The sequence below is a fragment of the Mandrillus leucophaeus genome, unplaced genomic scaffold (genome assembly GCF_000951045.1).
Source record: "Mandrillus leucophaeus isolate KB7577 unplaced genomic scaffold, Mleu.le_1.0 Scaffold34, whole genome shotgun sequence".
Classification (NCBI taxonomy): Eukaryota; Metazoa; Chordata; class Mammalia; order Primates; family Cercopithecidae; genus Mandrillus; species Mandrillus leucophaeus.
The window spans coordinates 614,375-638,148 of record NW_012103587.1 but is presented as its reverse complement, the minus strand read 5'-3'; the positions used below and the strand labels follow the sequence as shown (position 1 = coordinate 638,148).

Genomic DNA, 23,774 nt, shown 5'->3' with positions numbered 1-23,774 from the left:
CCAGGCTGCTGGAGAGTGCACTCGGCCAGGCCGGGCCTTCCTCAGACACGTTGACACTAGGAAATGACAGCAGTACACCCCCCCCACCCAGGAAGCTGTCTTGCCACGTCTTCAGAGCCTACCTCTATAGGATTTGGAACAAAAAGACTTTTTTGAGTATTAACTTTCTGAACATGTAGAGTGAACAGTAAATTAATTTAGTACCTGGTGGATTTGCCATAGGAAAAAATGTACGTGTGGCTTAACCTTTGAGTCCTGATCAAGGTCACCTATTCTGCAGGACTTTGACCTTCGAAGTACCCATTTGCATTGCTTCTGCTGGCATTCTCTGGGGAGAGAAACCAGCAGAGCTGTGCACAGTCACCTGGGGGGGCTGGCCCCTGGCCTGGCGGCTGTGACTAAGCCCCGAAGTGATAGTCAGTTGGAGCCCCATTATCTGCAGCCATGGGCAGCATCCTCAAGGAGGGAAGAGGACCAGTGTCCTGGCCTTGCCGCCTTTCGTTGAGCGAATAACTGTAAGATTGTGGATGGCTCCCAGCAACGCTGAGGAACAAAGTTGGATTGCCTCAGGACGGAGCACTGCAGTACAAAGAGCACACAATTTGTAGCATATGCCCTTTTGACACAGAAAGTGCAAGCATTTTGCCAGACGGGCTGGATGAGCTGCCCTCCATTCCTGGCTGACACACAGCTAAGATGGGGTGAGTGCCCTTACTCAGCAGGCGGCGTTATTCATCTGCAGCAGACGCCCTGTCTCTCCTGTCATCCGCCACGCTGACCCTATTACGGATCTGTCATGAATGTTCCTTCATGTTTCTAAATGTCTCTGATACTGAATTAAGTCCCTTGGGACCAACTCCATTTCTCCCTCTGAATTATGTGCATCTCTTGGCTGGGTCTCCTCAGCCTAAACGGGATGCCTCGGTGGCTTCAGTCGTGCCACAGTACTGGGAGCGTGACATCATCACAATGATTACCTCTCTTCAGTAGTGAAGGACCACAGTGGAAAACACCACTGTCTTTTAAGCCGTGGCAACTCTTCTGCCCTCAGAAAGCCAGTGATATTGTTATTCTTTTGAGCTGATGAGAAAATAATTGAGTAATCTGGATGCCATTTGGAGATGTGCTTTGTTTCCCTGGCCCCAAGTGGACCTGTCTTATTTAGGAATATCCTAACAGCTGTAGAATGCCCTGCACAGATGGCGTCTCCATGTCAGGGCCTTTTGAGTCAGCACAGAGTGTGGAAGAAGGGGAGAGTGACAGTCAGTGAAATGCCCCAGGCCAGGAGACCCTTGTCCCCCACTGTGAGGGCTCCAAGCGGTTCACCAGCGTTTACTGGCGAGCTCCACGCGTTACATGATCACACTCTCCCTGCTCGCCTGCCTTTTCTTCTCCAGGCTGTCTACCCATCATAATGGGACACTTTAAGGATGCTTTTGTATTTCTGCAGTTAACACAGTGGATTAATGAAATACAGTGTTGTTACAATTCAAAGTTGCTGACTGACCAAGGCAGTTAGAGTATGAGTACTTACTGAATCATATTTAAATTTGTTACAAATCAAATGTAATACCACACTATGATAGGGATGGCTGCTGGCAACACTTTTACTCCATTCCCCTCTGCCCCCATGGGGTGTGTAGAAGCAAATACTGACCTCTACATAGAGGCGCATCCCATTTTGTGCCACCATGGTGGGTGAGGTGGTCGTGTCATTTTGGGGTGTTTTAGTATATCCTGTTTTCTTTGCGCAAGGTATGCCTGTAAAGGAAGCACCTAAATAGGAAGCCCATGGAAACAAAGGCTTTTCAACCCTGAAGCCCTTATACTCCCCTGGCACCACAGCTGCACTCCACAGACTGGCAGCAGGGGCCCATTTGCAGACCTCCAGGGTGCCAGGCACTGTGCTAGGGCTTAAGGTGCAGCAGTGAACAGCCTGGAGTCTGTGCGAGGAGGTGGGGAATAGACTCACACTTACAGACCCTCACAGAGACACACAGACTAGAACTGGGGACAGGGTGGTAATGCACCAGGTGCCGAGTCTGGGGGCCAGGGCTTCCGGGAGAAAGTAAACTTTTACTGAGACCTAAAGGATAAGTAGACAGTGCAGACCCAGGAGAGGTGGGCAGGAGAGAGGCCCGAGAAGAGTGTTCTGGGCAGAGGAGGAGCCATGAGAGGGCACCAGGGTGGGAGAAGCACAGCCCGGCAGGGCACCCGGAGGAAAGCTGGTGCCACCAGGAGCCCTGGGGTAGGAGACGCGAGGGTGGTGGGGCCAGTTGCAGTGCTGGGCAGACCAGTCCGATTCTCAGAGCAGCGGGAACCGTTGGAGGTTTTTAAGCAGTTTCAATTTAACAACCAAACCACTCTGCTGCCACGTGGAGAGCAGAATGGAGCAGGCAGGAGAGGACGGGGAGGCTTCCTGGCAGGGATTCGGGTGAGGGTGCGGATGGCCTCAGCAGTGGCGATGGGTACAGTTGAACGGATCTGAGAACTGCTTTCAAAGCAGGATGCCAGCGACATCATCATGAACTGGAAGTGGATGGCGGGGGATGCCAGCATCAAGACCACCCCCAGGTTGTGTAGCTGGGGACAGCGTTTGTGAGAGGTAGGACGCTAGGCCTAGGGCAGCTCTCCTGTCATCTGAGACCCACTAAATTCTGGATCACATTTAAATGGTTCTTTCTCTTTGACAGCAAGCCACTAACACATGGGCTCTGCTCCTTCCATCAGCCAACAGAATCCTGGATTTGAGTCTGTCCTTTGAAAGTAGTGGTCAGGCAGCTCTGGTAGAGTTCCCACTTCCAAACCCCTTTCAGCTCTTCGGGATTCAGCCTCCAGGTGAGGTGCTGGAATTGATGCCAGAGTGAATGACTCCGGATTGCTGAGTCGAAGGAAGACGTAGGCACCGCTACTGACAGCTCTCAGGCGCTGCTGGGATTTTCCTTCCTTTGACGCTGAGGCTGTTCCGCTTTCAAGCGTTCTGCTTTGTGAGGGACGGGCAAGGTCAGAAGGTGCTCACCCTTTCCACAGCAAGCACGCGGCACACGTTCCACATGCTGAACCTGCCCTGTCCTAGCTGGCTCCTTTGTTAAGGTCAGCGCCCCGCAAGGCCACGTGCTGTGCAGACAGTGTTGGGATCTCAGGAACTGTGGGTTCCACTTAGAAACTAGTGTCTGGCCCAGCGGCCTACACAGGAGTTTGCGGTTACAGCACAAGACGGGTTTGGGGACAGAAAACACCCGTTCTCGCTCCTGCCGGAAGACTGCCCACAGTTCCACGGAGGAAAGCCCTGCTTGATGGAAACTCATCTCTGCCATCGTCTGCACCCTAGTGCGAGGGGCGTCAAAGGCCGGGGAGATCTATGCTTTGTTTCATAGAAACATGCCTAGAAATGGTCGCCTTCAGTTTTTTAACCCACTCCCTGTTGTCGGTTTTGAGTTTGTTTCTAGTCTTTTCCAACTGCAAACTGCACTATAGTGACCATTCTCACAGCTACCTCTTTTCACACAAAAGTAATAGTTTTCCTTTGGCAGGTTCCTAAAAATAAATTGCTAGTTCAGAGAGATGACCAATTTCAAGGCTTCTGATCAGCTCTGCCCAATCGTTGCTCATGGCGAGGTGCCCCCGAGACTACTCACCGTGTTCTGGGGCCACGGCCCTCTCCTGCCAGTTTTTGTCGCCAACTGAAAGGGCCTCTTGTTTCTCTTTTTCTTGGTCCTTTTTAGGATGTGTCATCGTTCATTCCCCTTAGTGAGCTCCGTCGTGTTTTATTTCCTTCTCTGCGTTCTCAGGTGGCCCTTGGAGTGGAGTCTGTGGCTTTCCCCAGAGCAGCGCCTGGGAAGTGTCTTCGTGTGATGAAAGTGAATGTCTGAAGTTCGTTATGAACTCGTCCTCGCTCCAGAGCTAGTGTGCATGCACATCACTGGTCGTACAGATCATTGACAAGCAATTGGTGTCGTCTGAAGCAGTGACAGCCTGGGTGTGTCAGGGTCTCCAAAACGGTCCCATTGTGGCATCCTACAAATGGGCTGTGTCCCAGGAGCCATTGAGAAGTTGTACCTCCTTTACGGAGGGTTCTCTGGAATAGCAAATTAGGAAAAATGCATTCTGAGGCTCTGTGTTTACAATAATAATTTATAAGCAAATAACCCACATTTCATCCTCAGTATTTTTCAGTGCTGTACAAGCGTCTTGAATTACTCTGGTAGCTTTTCCAGAAAGACCCATGACTTCACCACATTTCTCGAGTTACGATGAAGGTAGAGTCTGGGGCCCTGAGTAAGCATCAGATGCTGGAAGCTGGGGCTGGGAGGGGCCAAGCATTGGGGACAGACTCCAGACACCTGCGCCACCCCCTGGCCCCATGAGATACGTTCTCAAACCTTCCCAAGAAGGATCTGTGGCTCCTCTCTGTGCTGTGAAGTGCAGGGGGCTTCCCTCTGGAATTGAGCCCAGCTCTCCCTCCTTACTTTGGCCGGCTCCAGATGCCATTTAGAGGAAATGTTGGGCCCATTTCCCAGGTGCCAACTTTTCCCATGAGGAAGCTGTCAGTGCTTCCTGGTCAGGGAAATCTTTTGGGAGTGATTTGGTCTCTGTTGGGGTGAGGTGGTGCGTGGAGAGGACAGGATTTGGAAACGGGTCCCTGGATTAGAATCCCTGCTCCATACCTCACTGGCTGTGTGACCCCAGGCTCGCGAATCTGCCTCTCTTGATCTGTTTCCTCATGAGTAAAGGGAAGTGACTTTGTACGGTGGAGTGGGCCTCACTCATTCGTGTGCGAGGCATGGTGCTAAGTGCTAGGGCACACCCTGAGGTGCTCAGGAAGCAGAGGCTGCTGTCCCTGGCCTGGGGCCTGCCTGCTGTGATGGGAGTGTAGCCCTGGTGCCCCCGTGCCCTGCCCTTCAGGCGCTGTGGTTTCCTTCTGCTCTCTCCTGGGAAGTGCACACCCTTCTGCACCCAGAGCCAAGGAGGGCAGGCAGCCCTGGGACCCTTTTCAGGGACCGCAGCCAGGGTCTGTGTTACCCACAGGTCCCCTGGATGTCAGCATGGCAGCCACAAACCTGGAGAACCAGCTGCACAGCGCACAGAAGAACCTCCTGTTCCTTCAGCGGGAGCATGCCAGCACACTCAAGGGGCTGCACTCCGAGATCAGGCGGCTGCAGCAGCACTGCACAGGTACATCGGGGAGCAGGCCCGAGCAGGCGGGGGGCAGCTATGGGGCACGGCAGAGCCCAGCGCCAGAACGTGCTAGGCCTGCCCTGCCCCCAGCTCCCATCGTCATTGCAGGAGTCCATCTGAATGCCTTATATCATCCTCATTGCATAATCAAGATGCACTGAGCATAAAGCTGCAAAGCCTTTTCTTGGCATACTGAGGACTTAAGAGATTAAAATACAATGGTTAGAATCTCCAATGCGTTTTGGAACTGATAACCAAGATATAACCTGTGTGATACATAGAGCCAGCTGCTGGCTTGTTTTGGATGGTTGGGCTATGTCGTGGGGGAATGGGGAAGGGAGTGTGGGGGAACAGAGGGTGCCCTCTGACCCCAGGGAGCACAGCAGCCCCTGATGTTTTCTGCTGCTCTCATGCTCGCCTCTCCTGCTGCCAAACCCTGCTCTGTCTGGGTAGGACTTGCTGGCCAATCATGGGCATCGGTTTTGCATTTTCAAAGCTGATGAAGATTTTGAAATGTATGGTAACAGAATTAATGTGTAACATTTCCCTTTTAGATTTAACATATGAGCTGACAGTCAAAAGTTCGGAACAGACAGGTAAGAACTCCTCCCCAGAAGTAAATGACAGTACCTTTCCCTTTGTGGTACATGTCAGTGCCGTTTTCACTAGTCACACACTTGCTAGGAAGAGTTACGCGTGTGGCCTGAGCTCTCTAAGGGAAGATGGGAAGGATGTTTGGATCCCTCCATGTGGCAAGTGGTTATTAGTGGGCAGGGGGATGAGTGATTTTGTTTTCTTTTGACTGACACATATATTTGGAATGCCTATTATGTTTTTCTGATTTTTCCTACAATGAACATGTGTTCCTTGTGTAATCAGGACATAAAAATAGATGTGACTTAAACCCAAAAGGAGGAGGAACAGCAGCAGCAGCATTGGGCAGAACCGCCCCCGCTCCTCTGTGTCGCTGCCGCCTGGCATGGGCCTGGCACAGAGCAGCTGCTTGCTAAATGCTGGCGGGCGAGTGGTCACATTACTAGACAGCTCCCTGAGGATCCAGGGCTTTCTCTGGACTACAGCCCCAGAACCTTCCCCCATCCAGAATCCTCCAGGACCTCAGGGAACCCCAGAGGGCATCCGCCTGCTGGCTGCCAGAGGAGAGACAGAAACCCAGGCCTTCCCAGGGCTCTCTGTGCCTGCTGCAAAGAGCCTGCTCCCCAGAACAGGGTGGGAATTTGGAAAGTGCTGAATCCATGTTTGTGCAGAGATGCCTGTTGGAAACGGGTTTATCACGTCAGGAAGAACACACCAAGGCAATGGATGGCTCAGCAAGGCTAGTTTACTTTCTGCAGAAAGGGTGCAACTCGCCAGCAGTCTCGCCACAAGAGCACACTCGAACAAAGGAGACGAGGACATTTCTAATCTTCATAACCTGATGCAGTTGCCCTATGACTGTGTCCCCTTTCCATTGACCGGAATGGGACCTCGCGGCTTAACCCGATTGGTTAAAAGCTTGAAACTTTCCTAAATAGGCAAAGGGGAAAGAGGACTAAGAAAAGAGGAAGCTAATCATGAGAGGGTCAGGAGGGTTTCCAAATAAGGAATAGCATGTACTATGGTCCGGGGCTCATTTAGCCTTGTCCAGGCATGCTGGGGCAAGTCAGAGCAGCTGCATGGAAACATACATAGAGATATACATAGAGCAAGGAAATGACAAGCTCTTCATGGTTTCAAGAAACTTTGAAGAAGAACTTCTCCATCCCCACAATGCCTTTTTCTAAACAGGCCTCACAATGGCAGTTACCATTCCTGAGAGTGTCCAGTTCCTTGTCAAAGACACAGACCATTTCCACCAAGCCTTAGCGGATTACCGAGCACTGATATTTTCCATTTGCATTGCTCATATTACAGCCTCCTGAGTGTGCCTCTGAGGAGCCCAGACGTCTTTCTGTCTGTGTGTGGTAGGGAAGGCGCCATGGGCTTCTTGGGGTGGAAGAACAGGAGGCTGTCCTCAGAAGTCTCCCTGCGGAGGGACACCAGGGACCTCCCCCGAAGCCCTGGGACCGGGAGCTGGGCCTCGGGGAATGCAAAGGAACAGGGTTTCAACCTGACATTGGAGACCTCCAGCGTCCACACCTGCCACCACTGAAGCCTTGGGAAAGGAGCTACCCGTGTCACGGAAGCCAGGGCGTCCTTGCTCCCTGTCCCCTCCTGGCCCAGGCTAATCTGAAGAAGCACACTTTTGCCCTGTGGCCTCTCCAGTCAAGGTTCTCAGCCCCCGGTCCCAAGGCCGCCCGCCTGCCCGCCCACCCACCTGATGTAGTGCTCCCAGCAGCAGCAGGGTCCTCACAGCAAGGGCTGTGTCTTAGAAGAGGCAGTTTCAGAAGCCTCTCAGGTGGTTCCAGTGGGGTATCTCCCCTCCCAGTGGTGAAAATTGTTTTACATTAGTGCACCCAAAACTTGCCCAATTCCAAGCAGCTCCGGGACCCAGGGTACAGCATAGACTGTTGGCTTCCCTGCCCTGGGGGCTGTGACCCCAGAAGTCTGGGCTGGCCCTGGGAGTGCACAGGTTTATAAGCACTGCAGTGCCCTAACGCTTGGGCAGGCTCAGCAGTGTGGCGTTTGGAGACCAGCGTCAGTTGCTGTTGTCAGCTCAGTGTGCACCAAGCTTTCATGGGAAGACTGAAATTTCCAGAAAGGGGGTATGTACAGAGGAGGAGGTAGAGTGGAGCTTTCTATAAAGAGCAAGAAATTGGCAAAACAGGAGGTGCTGATTCCCAGGAAGGACAGTCACCGAAGCAGCTCTCCAGAGCTGGGGATGGAGGAGAAGTCGCACCAGCACCTTCCCATAGGACGGCCCGCTCAAGTCAGGGCCGGCAAACATCAGCCCGGAGCCAAGGCCGCGCCCTGGAGGAGAAGGCAGCACAGCTAGATGACTCTCAAGGAAGGATGATAAGGAGAATGTCTGTCCAGGAAAAGCTGCTCTCAGGATGCTGTGGCCAAAAGAACCAGAGTGATGCTTAGTGAGCCCCAGATTCGGGCCTCTGCTCTGACTCAGAGGGGCTGTGTGGCCTTGGGCAAGTTCTTTGACATCTCTGAACCTGCATCTTCATCTGACAGGTGCCCCACAAATCCAAGTCCCCAGTCTGACTGCCAGGGCCTTCTGCCTTTGTGGGCTGCCCCTCATAGGACATGAGAGAAGCCTAGGGAGAGCCTTGTTCCTGAATGTTCCAAACGTCCATCAACCTTTTGCAGCACTGTCTGGGGGAAAGAAAATCCCAGGATGGTTACAGCAGGCCAGGGATGTGGTTGAAGGCCTGAGGTTGCAGCCCTTCCTCAGAAGGAGCCCAAGGCCCACTGTCCAGCCACGTGTGGGCTGAAAGCAAAGGCCTTGCGACAGGCATAGGTTGTTGTCCCACAGGCCCTGGGGGAAGGACAGTGGGTACCAGGCCCATTGCCATGCCCAGGTCAGCATTTCAGGTTGCAGGGGTTCAGCCCAGGTGGCTGGGCTCCTGGGTCTTACAGTGTCTATAGAGTCATATGTGTGTGTCTCTGTCCCTCTCTTTACCTCTGAAACTGTGTTTCAGGATCCATTTTCCTTTTGGCAAAAAAATAAACCTCATGAAAGGTAGTACTGCATGCATCCTTTTTAGGGAGGTCATTTGCTGACACTATACCTGCATATATACACACAGACACATGTTTCTTAAAAAGAGAAACTTGCAATGGTTCAACTTAAAATTTTTCAACTGCATGGGGCAATACACATTCAGTACATTCCTCGACTTACCACGGATATGTCCAAATAAACCCATGGTAAGCTGAAAATATCAAAAACACACTTTTGACTTAATGGTATTTTCAACTTACATTGGATTTTTTGGGACCTCGAGGAGCGCACATCACCTGCAGTGAGCTTGTAACATGCAAGTGCCCTACACAAGACCAGTCCAGTCAGCCGTGGGCCCTCAAAGGCTCAGAGTCTGGCTGGCGGGACACGCTGCAGAGCTGCTGCTGGCTCAGGCAGGTGGGAAAATTCAAAGTGAGACAGAAGCCTGGGAAAGACATCCAGTGGCGTCCAGTGCCTAGGCAGGCCCTGGGTGGTGGAGTTGGTACAGGGAAACTGGGTGTACAGGTCTGGAGTTAGGTCAAGGATAGAGGGTACAACAGAGACAGAACAAGAGGTGGCGGCTTAGGGAGAGTGATGGAAGCTTTGATTTATGTGGGATCAGATAACATTCAGGACAGATTGTGGAAATGGAAGGCATCTGGCAGTTTGGGTTTTATTAGGCAGGAACCATTTTGAACAGAGGACAAGAATACTTAGAGGGGTGACCAAGCTTCCTAAATACAGGATGGACTGAAAGGAAGACCAGAGAGGAGGTGGGACCAAGGCCGGCTGGAGGAGCAGGGAGGTGGCAGCACTGAGCAGCCGGCAGAAGGGCACAGTCAGGAAGGGGAGGCTGGGGATGGCGACTGCATCCAGTCTCCCTGGGAGAGTCAAGATGTAGGAAGCAGAGCAGCTATCTGGACTTGAGGGTGTGTCTGATGGAGACTCACTTGGAGAAGTGGTGCTCAGGAGACACTGAATCGGGAGTTGACACTCAAGGTGAGTTCCAGACCAGGAAGGAAGAGTCTAGAAAGAACTTCCCAGGGGCCAATCAAGGAGGATGGCCAGCCAGCCAGCCAGCGTTAGGAGGAGCAGGATGGCTACCCAGGGTTGAGAGCCAAGGGCGCTGTGTGAGGTGACCAGGGACTGCAGGTCACCAGCGGAGCAGGAGAAGGAGGCAACTGGCATGTGCTGAAGGACTGGGTGAGGGCAGGCACCCAGGGACAGCAGGAGGCAGAGGCCCGAAGTGTTAGGGCAGCAGCGAGGGGCCAAGGGCAGGAGCCACAGACATGAAGCAGCTCTCTCTGAGCAGGAAGTGGGAAGGAGTCTCTGTGCGTGTGTGGTGCGGGGAGCGGGGTAAGAGGAGGCCAGCGGCAGAGCACAGTGACAGCACCACACCTCTTCTCTAAACATCAGAGTTTTAATGCAGTAGACATGGAGAATTCTTTGTACATTTGAGTTTCCTAAAACAGTGCTTTGAATGTAGCAGGCATTTCATAAATGCCATCTGAGCAGACAGAAGGACTTGTGGCCAGTTTAATCCTAAGTGTTTGCTGAGGTCTGATACTCTGCAATTGCCTCTTTTAACTTCAGCATCTTTAAGGTTCAGAGACATTCTTTTCTGCAGTAAGCCAGAGAACTAAGAGCTGGAAAGGGCCTCTGAGATGCCCTCATCTCCCCACCTCGGGGAGGGGAGGGGTCTTTCCAGAGCCCCCACAGCCTAGACAGGGCCCCCCACCAGACAGGTCCGCCTGCCCCGTAGGCCTCACCACTCAGCCTCAGTCTAATGAGTTCTTCACCTCCTTCCTCGGCTTATTCTTGTAGGAGATGGGACTTCTAGAAGCAGCGAATTAAAGAAAAGATGTGAAGAGCTGGAAGCCCAACTGAAAGTGAAAGAGAACGAAAATGCTGAGTTGTTGAAAGAACTGGAGCAAAAAAACGCGATGATCACAGTGCTGGAGAACACCATCAAGGAGCGGGAGAAGAAGTACCTGGAGGAGTTGAAGGCCAAGAGTCACAAGCTGACCCTGCTGTCTAGCGAGCTGGAGCAGCGGGCCAGCACCATCGCCTACCTGACCTCCCAGCTGCACGCCGCCAAGAAGAAGCTCATGAGCTCCAGCGGGACCTCAGATGCCAGCCCGTCAGGGAGCCCCGTGCTGGCCAGCTACAAGCCAGCGCCCCCCAAAGACAAGCTACCTGAAACGCCTCGCCGCCGCATGAAAAAGAGCCTCTCAGCCCCCTTGCACCCGGAATTTGAAGAGGTCTACAGATTCGGGGCAGAGAGCAGGAAACTCCTTTTGCGGGAACCAGTGGATGCTATGCCCGACCCTACCCCATTTCTACTGGCTAGGGAGTCCGCCGAGGTCCACCTCATCAAAGAGAGGCCCCTCGTCATCCCCCCCATCGCCTCTGACCGAAGCAGCGAGCAGCACAGCCCGGCCCGTGAAAAGCCGCACAAGGCCCACGTTGGGGTGGCGCATCGGATCCACCACGCCACCCCGCCGCAGGCCCAGCCCGAGGTGAAGACCCTGGCGGTTGACCAGGTGAACGGAAGCAAGGTGGTGAGGAAGCACTCAGGGACGGACAGAACTGTGTGAAGCCCGCCGGGCCCCACCCCGCGCTGTCCATGCACTGTGAGCACCACTAGGAAATCTCAGCCACACCTTTTCTGTTTAATTCCCATGCATGCCAAACTCTTTTCACACCTACCGACCAATTCTCCTGCTCCTCTTGCCCTCTTCTTCACACCAAAATATGATTGTGTCCCTGCTGCAGAATATGTATTTCCTAATTGCTGTGGCCAAACGCCTGTGTGCCGAATCGCTTGCTTCCGATCCCGCTCCGTGTAACCTAAGTGCGCTGCGGACAAAGCCCCGGCCACGGCTGCGTCACTCCTGATGTTCACAATGCCACATAGTCACACACCTAATTCTCAAGTCGGAGCAACACATGCCATCCTTGACCTTATCCTCAGGCTCCAGGGCAGCCTGGCCGAGCAGCCCCTGCTCCCTCCTGGAGACCCCTGTCACCTCCCAACTTCCTCCTGGAGACCCCGTCACCTCCTGACCAACCTTTCCCAGGGCGGCACCGATCACCGAGCAGCCGTGCGTGTATCTCAAGGAACTAAATAAGATGACGCTACTCCTCATGGCACTACAACCTGAATGTGTGTTCATATTTTTTTTTGTTTGTTTTATCCAAAATGTTTACGATCCCAACAAACTTTATTTTCTAAACCCGCCTTCCTTCTGTTTTGTGTCTTTTATTAAACACCTGAAGGAGGGCTAGGAGACTGCAGGAGGGAGAGCAATCCCAGGTCCCAGAAGCCACTCCTGCTTCCTCCCTGCCCAGAGCTAGTCCTTAGAATGTGCTGTGCTCCTGAGCTTCTGTGGGAAGCTGCTTTTGCCTCTGATGGCGTCTGCCCACTGTGCTGCCCTTGCGAGCCCCTCCCCTCCCTCGTGGAGTGAAGCCACCCCTCATCTCCAGGTGGCCAGCCAGGGCTCCAGGCCAGCCTTGTCGTGCACAGAGGGAAGGGGTGCCCAGTGACCACTGGTCCTGGAGGTTCCATGTCCTCACCTGACCCCACACAGACCCAGGCAGGCTGGGGGTGGAAGCTCATGCAGGAACTAAACACTAAGCTCAACAACCTCACAGTCACTGTAGCAGGTCAGAGCCAAAGAAACTAGGGCCAGAGAGTTCTGGAAGGGGGAGAAGTGGCTCCAGGTGACTCTGGCCACTTCTGCTGTGTGCCCGACATCATCAGCCCTTCTTGCCAAAAAGGAGCATCTGCTGAAACAGACCTGGATCGTCGAAAACACACTTTTGGAAATGACATTAGGAGTCTCACTTGTGCCAATGCTATGTATTTCAGGCACTTTTGCTTAATCAAGTGTTTTCTCTGAGAAGGAAAAGAAAACTCCACACACCTTAAAATACTCTCCAATATTTACTTTGTGATCATATAAATTCCTTTTAAAAAGTAGTATTAAAAATAAAACCATTCAGGTTAATTTGTATGGAAAGAGATTTAAATGGCTGATTTCAAATGAAAAATCAGTGTCAGTCCCCCTCCTGCCTCTTGAGAAGCCCCAAGAAATGACAGCAGACCTGATCACTCTTCCCAACCAGCCCGAGGCTCCGAATTCATTAAGCAGTTTTCTTCACCCAAAGGTTAATCAGAATTCAGGGTGAGGCATACTCCTTGCAGCACCCAGTGAGAAATGTGCCTCGTGGTAAAGAGATCAGCTTCAAACACCAAGCCGACTCCCATGGCGTTCCTTCTCATGGAGGTGGTGTAGACGGGGGTCCGGAAGGTATTCTGCAAGGGAGAGGCAGGTGAGGCGCCCCCACGGAGAGGGGTGCAGGGGGATAAAGGCAAAGGGGCAGTGTAAGTCTTGACAGGGGCCCCCGTGCAAGACTGCACCTGAGAACACACGAGGCTGGGGCTGTGCAGGGCCGCCCTCTGCCAGCTTCACGGGGACCTGGCTTCACACTGACACTGGTTAAAAGTGGGCCCTGGCCCAGGCAGAGCAGAAGGCATGTGCTGTCCACACCAGAGGGAACCACTTTATGACTCAGGCAACGTCTGCAGCATTTTGCAAGGGAGGGAGTCTCCCCTTGGTTAGTCTTGACCACAGGATCACAACTTGAGCCTGACACCTCTGGAAGGATCGGCGTCCACACATGTGCAGCCGCGCCTTTCCCGGGAAGCGGCTATCCAGAGCTTTTATCACGGCTCCAAGACTCTCCCCAGCCCATAAAGCTTAGGCACCCCTGTTTTAAAAAGCAGGACTATTGGAAACCACCTCAGCCATAACTACAGTCAGAAGAGGAAGGGCTCTAGTGTCAGAGAGGAGGGGCTGGGACCTTCACCTGCAGCTTGAGGCGATGGGCTTCAATGGGGATGATCTTCAGGATCGGCAGGTCCACAACCAGCACCTTGGGTTTGCTCTTGATAAGACATCCTTTTTCTATATCCCAGTCAGCACCCTCCAGGTACAGTCCTGAGACAAAGCACCCTAGAGACACAAGGAAGAGACTGGATACAACCGGAGCATCCACAGCCTGCCATCAGGCGCACACAGCGACACACACAAGCCACTGGCTGGCCTCCTCCCCAGCGCCCTGGGGACAGCCCAGGCCCTTCTCCAGCGCTTCTGTCCTGCCCACCTTCCCTCTGTGGAGGAGCGACTCAGACAGGACACCCCGTGGCCCTCCCCCAGGGCCCAGAGAAGTGGGTGCGGGGCGGTGGCCTCTCCCCCAGGAATGAGGCATCAAGGTCGACGGACTTAGACCACCCTGGGCCCCCAGGCTAGGAAGATGCATGGCACCAGAGTCAGAATGGGCACCATGGCAACCCCGGCTACCCTGGGAGCCGAAGTGGCTGGGGAGCAGGAAGTAGAAGCCTCACAGAGAAAGTGGTCCCCGGGGAGGAGGACCCAGCAGACATACAAAGAGGAGAAGCGAGGAGCGCACGCCTGTGGCCCCAGAGAGAGTGGCAGCCCAGACACCTGCCAGCTGCCCCGCCACTGAGAGCTGGAGAGTCCCTACATCTTTACTGTAAGTCCCCACTCCTTAAGCCATCTCAAAAGAGCTTTTGTTCCTTGCAGTTAAATGAACTCTTAAGACAACATGGCCCCGGGGAAACAGCAGTTTCCAGTTCTCGTTTACACAGTCAGTAACCATTGTCTAAAGGACCTGAAGTTATGGCATAATCAAAGAGTTCCAACCAAGTTAGTCCATACTGCTCTGTGGCTCCCATGCCCCTGGCCCTGTCAGGGGTTACAGGAAAGCCACCTGATGGTTTTTGCAAGAGCTAATTCTGCCCTAGGAGCCCACTTCCCATGAGCTAGCAGCGTGAACATGGTTCAGGTCTCCCCTGCCATAGACCCCAGGTCTCAACGGAGAAAGTGGAAGAGAAACTTCTGTATCCACCCTCAGAGGTGTTACGACATGGGCAGTGCACAGACAGGACATATTTTTGGCAGGCTGCCTTTCAAACATGGCCTGGCCCATCGAGGCCCACGCTATGCCTATCCCTTTGACTTGGAGGTGGCTCAGGGAGAGAAATCCTAAGTGAGAGGCTGTGGATCCCTGATGAGCTGACGGTACCTTGTCCCGCCCGCTCATTCACTTCATCTGCGTCCTGGAACTTGGTCACTTGTGTGAACAAGGTGGAGCGGTCCAGCGGCCAGCCGTTCTTCCGGCAGGTGGCCTGCACCAGCGCCGTGAGGTAGGACTCAGGGATGTGCAGCCCTGAGAGCCACATCACGCTGGGCTCACCCTCGGTGACCTGGAGAGAAGACAGGGCAAGTGCTGGGAGCCTGGGGCTGCCATCCAATGCCAGGTCAAAGCTGGCCTGGAAGTTAGTTTATGATAAAAGACGTATTTCACCTGAGTGGCAAAAGATGGCGTTGGCACAAGTGGCCACCCATTTGAGAAAAACAATCTGGACTGCCACAGTCCGGGTAGATCAAAGATTTAGATATAAAAATAAAACCACAGAAGTACTGGGCCACATCCCCAGTGAATGCTTTCATATCATGGAGTAGGAAATACAAAGCCCAGGATAACAAAGAAAAGCCTTATAGGTTTGACCACGTAAAAATGTAAAGCTTTTCTGCGGAAAAAATAATGTAAGCAAAGTCAAGACTTACGACAAGCTGGGACAAATACAGACCAAGGGCTAATTTCTTTGATTTGCAAAGAGCTCTTAACCATCAGTGAGACGATGGAGACCTTACTAAAAATGAAATCCAGATACAAAAGGACAATTCACAGAAAAAGCCAACACGAAATATCTGTAAAGTATGCGAAGTACACTCAGGCTCACCATAATTAAAGACATGCAAAGCAAAACAATGAGATCTTATTTTCACCTATCAGGGAGACAGGGATCCAAAATGTTAAGAACACAGTGTTGCAGAGGGGTGAGGAAAGAAGCACGCTCGTAGACTGTGGTTTCAGCCTTTCTAAGAACCAGCCAACAAGAGCTATCAAAATTTAAAATGCACACGCTCTTTGATCCAACTCTTCCACTGTCAGAATTTATCCGTGGAATACACCCCTATGCATATTCATAGACATGTGCGCCAGAATGTTACTTGTATTAGCAAAATATATATACATATATATGGTAACCACCTAAATGTAGACAGTTACCATATTTTCAGGATACAGAAGGAAGAGAAAGGATATGGAACATTTGTACAATGGCATACTCTAAAAAAGAACGAGCTTGCTTTCTGTGTACTAATATGGAACAAGTGCCAAGATATACGCTTAGATAAAATAATCGGGTATGCATAGTATGCTTCAGAGTCTTCAAAAGAAAAAAGAAAAGGAAAAACTGAAGATACAGATATGCTTGTAAGAATCTCAGACCATTTCCAGAGCACCCAGTAAACTCTAACAGAGGTTACTGCTGGGACATGGAAAGAGGGGCTTGCGAGGTGGTTTGAGGGAGTCTAGGTTGACACTTGAATCGGCAGACAGAGAGGAGGTAGTAACGTGCCTCTTACCCACAACATATACTGGCTGAACCGCCGCAGGAAGTAGACCATCCAGTTTCCAAGGGACTTTAAGGTGTCGGGAGCAAGCCTTCTCCAGATATTAGGGATCTGCCCGATAAAAAGAGACCTGGCCACATCGTCTAACTCATTGCTCATTCCAACTTCTCCAGCTAAGGCCTATTTAGAATCAAGAGCAATCGGCAAGACTCGATCAGAACCCCAGGTGCCACATGTCTAGGCAGTAATCTACACATGAGAGACAGGCTCACCCTTTGAAGTTCAGCCAGAGACTTGGTCATCCGGACCACAAGCTTGTTGAAGCGTTCCAGCTCCTGCAGGAGCACCACCGAAGTGGGGGAGATTCCTGTTCCAAGGCGCTTCCTCACTTGGTCCAAGTCAAAGACTTTGGGCATCTTGTTTTCTATGTCTTTGGCCACTTGGCCAATATAATCATCGCGGCTGATGCCACTGCTGGATTCCCCTAAAACCAGGACACTTTTCAGAGAAAGCAAGGCATCTATGTGTAGAACTGGAGCCTCCTGAGCCTTCCGGTTCTGGGAAAGCCATCAGCAATGTGGGAGAGCTACAAGAAGCAATCGTAAAACCCCACTCAAACTAATGAAGTCCTCCGGAGTCAGACTTTACCTGTCTGAGGCTGCAGCTCCAGCAGGTGCGCCCACATGTCTCGAGCCGCCTGTGTGTAATAGCCAATCTCAGCGTTGGAGTGGAGACCAAACACTTCTGGCGTGTTGGCAAGCGGGAGGGCCTCAATGGCTTCTGCAATCAAGAGAACAACGGAGGTGGCACTGTCCAGCCACCTGTGCTTTCTCAGGGCCCACAGCCTCAAAGTCCCCAGACATGCAAGACTAATTTCTACTGTTTAGAGGGTGACTTTTTTTTTTTTTTTGAGACAGGGTCTTAAGTCACCCAGGCTGGAGTGCACTGACGTGCATTGATCACTACAGCCTCGACCTCCTGGGCTCAAGCATTTCTCCCATCTCAGCCTCCCAAGTAGCTGGTACTACAGGTGTTCACTACCACACTCGACTAATTTTTTTATTGTTTTTTGTTTGTTTAATTTTTTGTTTTTGTTTTTGTTTTGATTTTTTATTTTTTTGTAGAGATGGGATCTTGCTTGGTGGCCCAGGCTGGTCTTGAACTTCTCGGCTCAAGCGATCTGCGCTTCTTGGCCTTCCAAAGAAGGGATTACAGGTGCGAGTCACCATAACCAGCCAATGACGTTTTTAATGTAAAAATTCTACACTACCGCACCCAGTCCAGCCGTATATCCATCTTTTCTGAAAAAGTCTCAGTGAGCTTCACTGTGGCCACTCTGCCCTTCCAGGTGGACCCTGATTTATTTACCATCATTGCAGGATGGGAAATCTGAACTCGATCAGCTCTGCAGCCAGGAATTGTCTGCCAAGCCACCTAACAGGCTTAACAGACCACACCTGACCAGCCAAGGAGCCCCACCAGGAGAGGAGCCAGTTGAAATGTATGGTCTCCCTTAGAAAAAGCCTTGAAAATCTTTTCATGTCTGAGAAATCTCACCAACAAATTTCTCCTTTTCGTCACCAACAGGGATTTTGTAGTCCACTTCCTTGTTCCGGAAGAAGTGGAATGGCTGGAAAGTATCAAAAATGAAGTCCCCCAGGTACTCATCCATGTAGATGGTCAGGATGCGGCGATCAAAGCTGTCGATGGCCCGTCCTCCATACATGACCTGAAATTAGAGGGCCTGAGAGCCAGCCAGGAGCTCAGAACCTACTGTGTGCACCCTGGGGGCCCGGGGCCAGAGGCGCGCCCAGGGTCAAGAGACGCCTACAGCCTGGCTGCTGCAAGGCTCGAACCTGTTGACTTGCATAGCCTTTTGGGCCACTGTTCACACAATTGATCTGTGGCTTTGCTGGCTTCCCAAGGGATAGGGCCCAAAGCAATAAGAAGCCCTCAGGAAGTGTTGGTAGCCTCTGTGCAGCAAGTAAAGTCCCCCAAACACATCAAACAAACAGCCAAAGAAGCCAGCAGCTGCTTCTGTCTTTGGAATTGATGTCACTGCTTGAGCCGTGTGCAGACCACCGGGGAAGCTTCCTGTGAGCTCTGTACACAGCGACAGTGGAAGCAAGGGGCTAGAGGATGCCTAGCCTGGATCCCCAGCCATGGATCCAGCTCAGGGAACCTCTGTGTGAATAGAGCTCACTTAGGACAAATAACAACTGGGTGAGAGCAGAGAGAATGTCACAGAGACTCAAGGGGAACAGGGGCAGAAGAGGCTGGCTCTGAGGGCTCAGAGGAAAATAGGGGCACAAGGTCACAGCTCTGTAGCCCTAGAGGCACCTGCAGAAGGATCCCCGGTCACCCCTACCTCTCCAATTAGGTACTTGAGGCTGCCCCACGGGATCCTCGGGTCCCGTTGCTGGAAGGCTTTCGTTAAGTACGTGTTCAGAATTTCCATGCAGACCTTAAAAGAAGAGAACACGCTCAGTTACACTGAAACCCACCAAGCTGTTCACATTCTGATACTTTTCTGAAAAGGCTGCTGGGAACGGCGCAACCCTGCTGTGGTTGAACTCAGAGGAAAGTCGGGGAGGAAGCAGCCACCTAAGGAAGCGATTTCCAAGGAGAAGCAGCCACTGTCACCTGGAAGTCAGACTCATTGAAGTCATAGTATACGTTCCAGCCAATCTTCCCAAACTTCCTTCTCTCCTGCACCACAGCATGAAAGAATGCCAGCACGTAGACCAGCGGCTTGAAGGCAGGGTGCGGGCACTGGTCCAGCATTTCGTGAGAGATCTTGAAGTAAGTTGCCCTCATGTTGAGTTTCAGCCCATTGGGCGGCTCAGTGACAACCTTCAGAAGAGAAGAAAACGCACAGTGACGGAGACCGCAGGCCCACAAGCTTGGAAGAGTGTGCACAATGCAGGCACTGCGCTTTCCTTCCTCTGCGGAGCCGTCTGTCTGAGCCTCCGATAGCTAAAGTCTCTTGTCCAGGGCCCAGGCTAAGAAGTTAAAGGACTCGATGTTCTAGCGCTCAGGGTCAAGGATCAAGGGTCTTTGACCTTCCTCTGAACCATGAGATCCTTTACTGTAGAATGAAAGTCAAGTCTTTCCTCCACCTCCCCAGAGAGAGAGAGACGGGGAAGGACAAAACCTTTCCAAAAGAATTTGCTGGAGAATAAATTAAATGGGGCATGTAAACCACCCGAAACTTCTGCAGTCAGCACTAGAGAACTGCAGGCTCTGGGGTGGGGGTGGGGGGGCGGTGGGGGCATGAAGTTTATGAAAAGCAGCCTAGATACTGTTAGGGACACATGCAGAATTGGTAGAGAGAGGCCTGGGAGTCACAAACACCCACCTAGGACAGCAGCTCCCTCTAAAGAGAGAGAAACGGGATGAGAAGGGTTTCAACTGCAGCCTAAGGTTTATTTCTACACAGACACACGCACACCCCGGCCCCACAGCAATATGGTGGTGGTCTGGGAAGCTGGGTATGTTGGTGTCCATCCTGAAGCCAGACCTTTAGGGACTTCTGCAGAATCCCAATGGGGAAGCCCTTGGTGGGGTCCGTGGTGAGCCACAGGCGGAAGTCTGGGTGGGGCTTGGTGATCCTCTCCAAGGACTTCTCCAGATCTTTCAGCCACTTGACCAGGAGGTGGCAGTTCTGCAGCATCAGCCACTGCCCCCGAGCCACTGCAGTCTCCAGCAGCTGCAGGGCCACCTGCGCCAGGGGAGAGGGAGGAGGAGAGGGGGGAGTTGGCATCCAAACCCAACCCCGTGCTCTCCAGAGACCCACTCTACCCCACAGAAAGGTGGTGGCCAGCTCCAGCAGCAGCCAAAAGCAAGCCAAGGATCCAGGAGCTACAGGAGGAGCCTTCAAATAAACCATCTTTTAGAAACCCCATGGGCCCCGTGGGTGCACTGAGCTGGTCACACACAGCCTGGAAGATGGGTTAGCATTTTGCACTCATCAGCCCCCCTGGCCCTAGAAACCCCAGCTTCTCCCACACAGTCGCTCCTGTCCCGAGGACTCCTGAGCAGGGCTGCAACAGACCAGCTAAAGCCCACCAGGAAGTAGGGATTGTCCTGGCCACTGTAAGATCTTCAGGGCCCTAGGCCTGGAAAACAATCACCATGCCCCCTCCCAAATGTAATTCAAGCACAAACAAGCTAAACACCCAAATCAAGCCTTGGTTTCTGAAATGGCTTAAAACACATGAGCGCTGATGTTACAATAGCTTCTTTCAGTGTTGTGGTTGAGAGAGGTGGCCCGCCTTGCTGGTGCCCAGGGCTTGCCTCCTGGGCCATCCAGCATGGGTATGGCCATCCTCATCTCACCCAGGGGCTTTCAGCAGCAGAGGGGCTTACCCAAAGCCTCGCAGTTCATAGCAAAGCCAGGACTGGCAGTCAGCTCCCTCTGACCCCAACACGCATGCCTGCGACCATCACACTTGCTGACGCACAGGCTTTTCCTGCAAGCTTTGTCCCACATTGTACTGAACTTGCGTAGCAAGTTCTAGCAGGGAGCACTGTGATGCAGAGAGGCAAGACCTCAGCAAAGAAAGCTCTCTGGCTCAGAAGGACAGGAGGATTTGCACCACAGTTCTGTCCTGAATGGTCCTGGGCTCAGCCTCTCTCGATCCACTCCCTTGGCCATGCAATTGGGGCCATCATAATTCTGACCTGCAATGAGGCTGTTCAGGGACTAAGGAAGGTAAGGACTGTGTGTGAAAGGGCTTTGAAGACGGCACAGCCTGGGCACTGTGGCTCATGCCTGTGATCCCACTTTGGGAGGCTGAAGTGGGAGGATCACTTGAGTCCAGGAGTTCAAGACCACCCAGGGCAACATGGTGACGTGTTTGTATTTTTCTCTACAGAAAATACAAAAAACATTAGCCAGGCATGGTGATGCATGCCTGTAGTCCCAGCTGCTACTGGGGAGGCTGAGGCAGGACGATCACTTAACAGTCAGGAGGTCGAGGCTGCAGGGAGCTATGTTCGTAACACTGCACTCCAGCCTGGGTCACAGAGCAAGACCCTGTCTCAAAAAGAAAAGAAAAAGGAAAAAAAGAAAAGCACAGCACCACGATCACAACACAAGGTTGTGAAATCATAACTATTATTGTCATCTACGCAGTGTTTCATTACTGCTGCTTTGCTCGGAAATGCATCCAACTTATTTGTGGCGTGGCACTCTCAGCTTAAATCCAGGTTAGCTCCTCCTTAGCAGACACCAGGGACCTCCCCTAAATGTAGAGCTTGTTCCTTTCAGCCACAAATTACCTTTTCTTGACCTTGACCCATTGCAAGGAATTTGAGGCGATTTCCTCCAAAACCACTTCGCTCTGCTAATTTCATAAGATCACTGGCAGGGTCAGAGCCAGGACTCAGGATAAACACAATGGGCGAATTTGGAGTGCTCTGCTCAAAAATAGCTTCAAAGCTGATCATTGGGGGCTGTACATACCTGGTGAAAGAAACATAGTCAGAAAACTGTCCCGGGAGGACAGCTCCAGACCAGGGGCTGGCCTGTCTGATCAGTGCTGCCTCCTCCAGTGTCCAGAACCTTCTGACCCCTCCCCTGGGATAGCTCTTTGCAGTCTTCCCTGTTTTAGATTCTAGTTTCTATGCACGTCTCCCACCCTGATGAGGAACTCCTGTACCCCCTGCACGCTCGATTCAGTTGGTTTGTGCTGAGCTGGGCACCTCAGCTTGCCCTCCAGGTGGGCGTGCCCATGGCACAAAACCCTGAGGTTCCACAGGTGTGTCCTGAATGGTCCACATCTTGAATTTTGAGTTTTGTGTGTGGGTTTTTTCTTTTTCTTTTTCTTTTTCTTTTTCTTTTTTAATTGAGAGATATAATTTCACTCTGTTGCCCAGGCTGGAGTACAGTGGTACTATCATAGCTCACTGCAGCCTCAAACTCTCGGGCTCAAGCCATTCTCCCACCTCAGCTTCCTTAGTAGCTTGACTACAGGTGTGCGCCAGCACAGCTGGCTCATTTATTTTTTATTTTTTATTTTTTAGAGGCAGTATCTCGCTATGTTGCCCAGGCTGGTCTCGAACTCCTGGCCTCAAGCGATCCTCCCACATCAGCCTCCTGAAATGCTGGGATTACAGGTATGAGCCACTGCACTTGACCCAGACGTGCGTTTTAAAATTCATTGCCAACACAAAGATACTGGGATATTTCAGGTAAAAATCTGAAGTCCTAGCTTCTTTCAGAGTCAGAGGATCCAGCCACTGTGGGTTCCCAGTGGCACATGGTATCAGTCAGCAGGAGCTAAGGGCAGCTGCCCAGGGACCAGGACTCCACCCAGCCTCATCACTCGCTGCCATGGCCTACTGGCTGCAAGGGCACATCTGAGCTGCAGTCCCACGCTCTCTGCCTGGCTTTGTACCCCATGCTAGAGCAACATTGTCCAGTGTGACGGCCATGAGGCACACGCGGCGACTCAGCACTTAAAATGTGGCTGGCCCCAATTGAGATGTGCTGTAAGTGTGAATTCACACAGGATTTTGAAGACTTAATACCAAAAAAAGCATGTAAAATGTCTCAATCATGTTCATATTGATTATACATTTAAATGATAATTTTAATATATTCATTTAAATAAAATATATTACAATTAATTGCGCCCATTTCTTTTCTAATGGAGCTACTAGAACTTTCGAAACTGCATATGTGGCTCACATTGAATTTCTTGTGACTAGCGCTGTTCTAGAATATTGAAGAATTCTAGAATATTGGCTATGGAATATTGTCCAGACAGGGTGGCGACAGCTGTCACGGGAGCTGGTCAGCTTCTGCTTTCTTTGAGCCCAAGGTGGGAGGATGCTGGCGATCCCACCCCATGAAAAGCGGCAAATCAACAAAACGACACACTTACTTCTCTCCCATTGTTACAGTCACATAGTCAGTCACTGCCCGATAGACCCGATCCACACGGAAACAGCGCAAAATAAGCAATTTCTGGAAAGGGGTGATGTTGTTATCGTAACCCAAGGGGAATGGAAACTGCTCCAGTGAATCCAGGTCATACCACTGGGAAAAGCAAAGATTATTCATTGTGGCATCAACTCAGAAATGACATAGGTCCCCATTTGTGTGTGAAGGTGGCAAAAGCCACTGGAAAGGGATGAGAATCTATAGGTGTAGTAACTGAAGGCCACCTGGTCAGATCTGTCATTCTCTACCCCCAAAGACTATGACATTCAGAAAGGAGAAACTGAGTCTTATTCACTGAGTGCCCATCAAGGGACATGGTACATGGTAGATGCCCAACAACTATTTCTGGGATGGATGGGTCGGTAGGTAGATGGATAGGTGGGTGCATGCATGGGTGGATGGATGGATGAGTAGGTAGGTGGGTGGGTGGGCGAATGGGTAGATGAATGGGTAGGTGGGTAAATGGATGGATGGGTGGCTGGATGGGTAGGAGGGTGGATGGATACAGAGATGAATGGATGGATGGATG

The 23,774-nt window shown here is 51.8% G+C and overlaps 2 protein-coding genes across 6 annotated transcripts in view; one reads left to right on the top strand and one right to left on the bottom strand.

Annotated features, from left to right (window-relative positions):
- The window catches only part of CCDC92 (coiled-coil domain containing 92), a 34,550-nt gene extending 22,521 nt beyond the window's left edge, over positions 1 to 12,029 (top strand). For 3 of the 5 annotated variants that reach the window (XM_011988873.1, XM_011988872.1, XM_011988870.1), the window contains 4 exons: positions 4,167 to 4,259; positions 5,029 to 5,175; positions 5,733 to 5,774; positions 10,613 to 12,029. In XM_011988873.1, coding sequence (XP_011844263.1) covers positions 4,226 to 4,259; positions 5,029 to 5,175; positions 5,733 to 5,774; positions 10,613 to 11,385 — 996 coding nt within the window. In that variant the 5' untranslated portion in view covers positions 4,167 to 4,225 and the 3' untranslated portion in view covers positions 11,386 to 12,029. Of the gene's footprint in view, positions 1 to 2,723; positions 2,839 to 4,166; positions 4,260 to 5,028; positions 5,176 to 5,732; positions 5,775 to 10,612 lie in introns of those variants that run through there. The other 2 variants (XM_011988871.1, XM_011988874.1) reach the window with 2 other exon arrangements.
- A 686-nt stretch (positions 12,030 to 12,715) lies between these two features.
- DNAH10 (dynein, axonemal, heavy chain 10) overlaps positions 12,716 to 23,774 on the bottom strand; it is a 222,062-nt gene continuing 211,003 nt past the window's right edge. Inside the window, exons 67-78 of the mRNA XM_011988890.1 lie at positions 23,187 to 23,341; positions 21,580 to 21,763; positions 19,817 to 20,017; positions 18,940 to 19,149; positions 18,665 to 18,760; positions 17,854 to 18,025; positions 16,945 to 17,076; positions 16,569 to 16,780; positions 16,309 to 16,476; positions 14,900 to 15,080; positions 13,661 to 13,806; positions 12,716 to 13,106 (exon numbers count right to left, since the gene is read on the bottom strand). Coding sequence (XP_011844280.1) covers positions 12,960 to 13,106; positions 13,661 to 13,806; positions 14,900 to 15,080; positions 16,309 to 16,476; positions 16,569 to 16,780; positions 16,945 to 17,076; positions 17,854 to 18,025; positions 18,665 to 18,760; positions 18,940 to 19,149; positions 19,817 to 20,017; positions 21,580 to 21,763; positions 23,187 to 23,341 — 2,004 coding nt within the window. The 3' untranslated portion in view covers positions 12,716 to 12,959. The remainder of the gene's footprint in view (positions 13,107 to 13,660; positions 13,807 to 14,899; positions 15,081 to 16,308; positions 16,477 to 16,568; positions 16,781 to 16,944; positions 17,077 to 17,853; positions 18,026 to 18,664; positions 18,761 to 18,939; positions 19,150 to 19,816; positions 20,018 to 21,579; positions 21,764 to 23,186; positions 23,342 to 23,774) is intronic.